This window comes from Contarinia nasturtii, unplaced genomic scaffold, assembly GCF_009176525.2.
Source record: "Contarinia nasturtii isolate CC-2019 unplaced genomic scaffold, AAFC_CNas_1.1 Cnas_scaffold_249, whole genome shotgun sequence".
NCBI classification, from domain to species: domain Eukaryota; kingdom Metazoa; phylum Arthropoda; class Insecta; order Diptera; family Cecidomyiidae; genus Contarinia; species Contarinia nasturtii.
The window spans coordinates 1-3518 of NW_022197604.1; the positions used below are offsets into that span (position 1 = coordinate 1).

General features: G+C 34.4%; 1 protein-coding gene across 1 annotated transcript; it reads right to left on the reverse strand.

The window, feature by feature from the left end:
- Positions 1-1445: 1445 nt before the first annotated feature.
- Positions 1446-3477, reverse strand: LOC116337318 (tRNA-dihydrouridine(47) synthase [NAD(P)(+)]-like; the record flags this gene model as incomplete). Its single annotated transcript, XM_031761758.1, has 5 exons — positions 1446-1826; positions 1905-1962; positions 2038-2506; positions 2591-3138; positions 3213-3477. Coding segments are annotated over 5 exons (1587 nt in total), but the record flags the coding sequence as incomplete, so codon positions are not given.
- Between the last annotated feature and the right edge of the window lie 41 nt (positions 3478-3518).

Genomic DNA, 3518 nt, shown 5'->3' on the forward strand with positions numbered 1-3518 from the left:
TCATCGTCCGTATTTTCATTGAATGTATACTCTACATTTTCTACAATATTCTATATTTCTAATTATTCAAAAATTCAGTAAAGAGTCTTACAGGAGTAAGACGAACTTTTCCGCACGGTGGTAGATGCGTATTCTATTAAGCTATATATATTCGGCATCGAAATAATCTTTAATTTAATAGCAGAAGTACTCGCAAAAGATTTTTCACACTATCATGATGAACTCAATTGTATGACATTTGAAAGTATTCTATTTTTTAACAAAGCGCTATAAAAATATGTCTGACGTTAATTTTGCCATAAAAATTATTTTTGAAACACTTTTCATAACTAAAGTCACAAAAAATTTGGATTTTTGTATGGGAAAATTTTGTATGGGAGGTACCCCTAATTTTGATTGAAATCTCTTCAAACTTTCAAAATGTTATTTTTTTGTGTAAAAAATAGTCTGTGCAAAGTTTCACGTCATTAGGGTAGCATACAGGCATGGCTCCCATACAAAAATTCAATTTTTTGTGAGTTTTTTAAGGAAACTGTATCAAAACTTAATTGTATCTCAAAACTAACCTCGGATTCGTTTTTCTCGTGCCGAAAAACCCCCCAATACATATTTTTGAGTGTTTAAGTCCACATTAAGTATGACTTCTGGACGAAAATTGGGCTCTTTTTCATAGGTGTCACTCCAGGCGTGACATTTTTTTCCATCAACCAAAGTCGCTCAAAATCAAATGATTTCTATTCCTCGCGACCCCCAATCATCCTGCAAAGTCAGATTTTGAATTAAGTTTCTACGATGAGCGCAATCTTGCTAACAAATTTTGCGTACGACGTACAACGTACGACGTACAGATTAACAAAAACCATGTTTAAAAACGCCATATTCGTGTTCTCTGACCTCAATAATAGGTAGAAAACATGTTTCTGAAGTTTTCAAAATTTTGACCGATTACAATACTTTTCACCTTTCACTATGTGTGCGGAAAAGTACTATCAGAGTCAAAATGCTACTGAAAACATTATCTGAAGTTGGTGAATGAATGAAATGTGTTTCTTTTGAAAAGATTTGTTATGTTAAAAGTCCAATAGACACATTCTCAATAAAAATTACCATAAAAATTCTATTCAATTTTCGGCATTTTGATACATTTTCTAGTGGTTTTAATATAATTGCTAACCAAAATTGAATAATCTACAAAGTAATCTACATACGAACCCAGATTAAAATAGATTTTACCATTTTTTTCTGAACATTTTCTGAAGTGTGCACCTCAAATTGATGAAAAATCCAAAATTTCAGAGAAGCCTGTTTGGTTCTTGTTTTTTTTAAATACATATTTTTGTTTGTTTATTTACACAGTCATGGAATACATGTCGATACAGAGTTTAAGAAGACAGACCTTTTATAAAAAAAATAATAAAAATTTATTCATGTTGAAACAATGTTGATAAAGTTTCGGTCTTCATTTATTTCTCTTCTGTGAGATTTAAAAATAAAATCTCTTCAATAAACAATAAACATATATGCTATGCCTATATTAGACGTATAGTGTATACATTATAGTCAAGTATTGTTTTAAGCTTTATCCCTGAGCTTCAGCAAATGAGTTTGCTTTGTGCTTTGGTATAAAGTTGAAACCATCTGGCACTTTCCCGAGCAGCATTTCACTTAGTTTTATCCAATCTTCACAATTTGGTGAAGCTAGCAACGTTTCCATCTCGTCTCTGCCGCGATACGATACTGGTCTTTGATTTATTTTTTGTGGTGGATTCTCCAAAATTCCATATGGTATGTATCGATGCAAGAACGACTGCCACTCGAGCAAAAATCTATTGAATTCATTAAATTGATCAATTGAACACAATAGTACGTCAAGATTTTTGAATGTCGAAAAGATAAATATTTACCGTCTTGTATTCTCTACGCCTTTTGTGTCACTTCCCCAATGCTCAAGTCCATAATTTACTGTGATCAAATAAATTTAAAAATAAACATTACTTTGAAGGCATACACATTACAATGAGATTCTTTTTAAATTACCATATTTTCTCATCATTTCGAATCGTTCACTGGCGCTTAGATCTATATGCCGTTGTTCCTTAATTTCTTGAAATATCCATGGTTTGTATAACGCTCCACGTCCAATCATAACACTTGACACACTCGGCGCAATCTTCTTGTATTCAAGATAATCTTCATAACTAAGCACATCACCATTTCCGATGATTGGAATGGTTTTTGCTTGTTGTGCACACTTTTCAATGTATTCCCAGTCGGAATTTTTGCTATAACGTTGTTCGCGTGAACGTCCATGGATTGTGACAGCTTTGGCTCCCCACTCTTCGAATTTTGGCACCAATTCATGTGCAACACTTTTATTCGAATAGATTCCCGTTCGTGTTTTCACCGTGAATGGTGTGCCATTTAGTACTTCGGAGCAAGATCGTACAATCGATTCAAGTATATTTGTTCGTCGTATGAGAGCACTGCCCGCACCTTGACTGTAAATCTATTTGAAAATCAGAAGATAAACAATTTAAATTAGATTCAATATTCAGGATTTTTCCATTATGAAAAAAAGAAATCAATTCACCAAATCGATTGGACATCCGATATTCAGGTCAAAATAATCTATGTCGCAATTTTCATTCAATAGTTGTGCAGCACACGTGATTAATTCGGAATTGTTGCCACACAATTGTACTCCGAAAATGTCTTCGGATTTATGACGACGTGCCAATGCCCATTCGGGTGATATTCCATTCAAAATTGGTACTACGCATGCCATTTCGCCGCATGTAATATCTGCACCATATTCTTTGCAAATACGCCGGAATGGCAGATTGCCCACGGTTGTTAGTGGGCTGAGCACCAATTTATTGCTAAAATCAACTTTACGCTTTTCCACTGCACGCTCTTTAATCACACCATAATCGGACGAATAGCCTTGTTTCTTTTCTGTTACCGATTCAGTCGTAGCCAATGCAGCATCAACGCAATCTTTTATCTCTGGTTCGCCGGTACAGCTCGATTGTGATACCTTTTTTTCGACGGTGTCACTATTCTTTTTGAAATGTTTTTTCGCAATCTCTTTTGCGCGACTGAAGTTATAGGTCCGCTTTCGTAACATTGTTTGGAGTTCTATGGAGAGAATAATAAAATGAATCTTTTTTAGAATTTCATGGTTACAAGAAAGAAGTGATGACTTGACCTACCAAATGACATATGGTTCACAGAATCGTTAGCTTGTGCTTCGTCATACCAATCTTGTTTGCAGTTATTTCGATTTTCGTCAAGATGATTTTTGGCAAAACGGCATGTTACACCTCTTGGACAAAAACCTTTGGTCGAATACACTGGACATAATGGCCCAATATCATCTGGCTTCTCGGCAAAATAACGATCAATATCATGGACATATTTGCACTTTTCATATGTACACTCTTTGGCATTAGTCGGTCCATTGTAAAGTGTAAGAAAATATTTTTATCAAAATTATACGGCATGTGTTAGTAATAAAA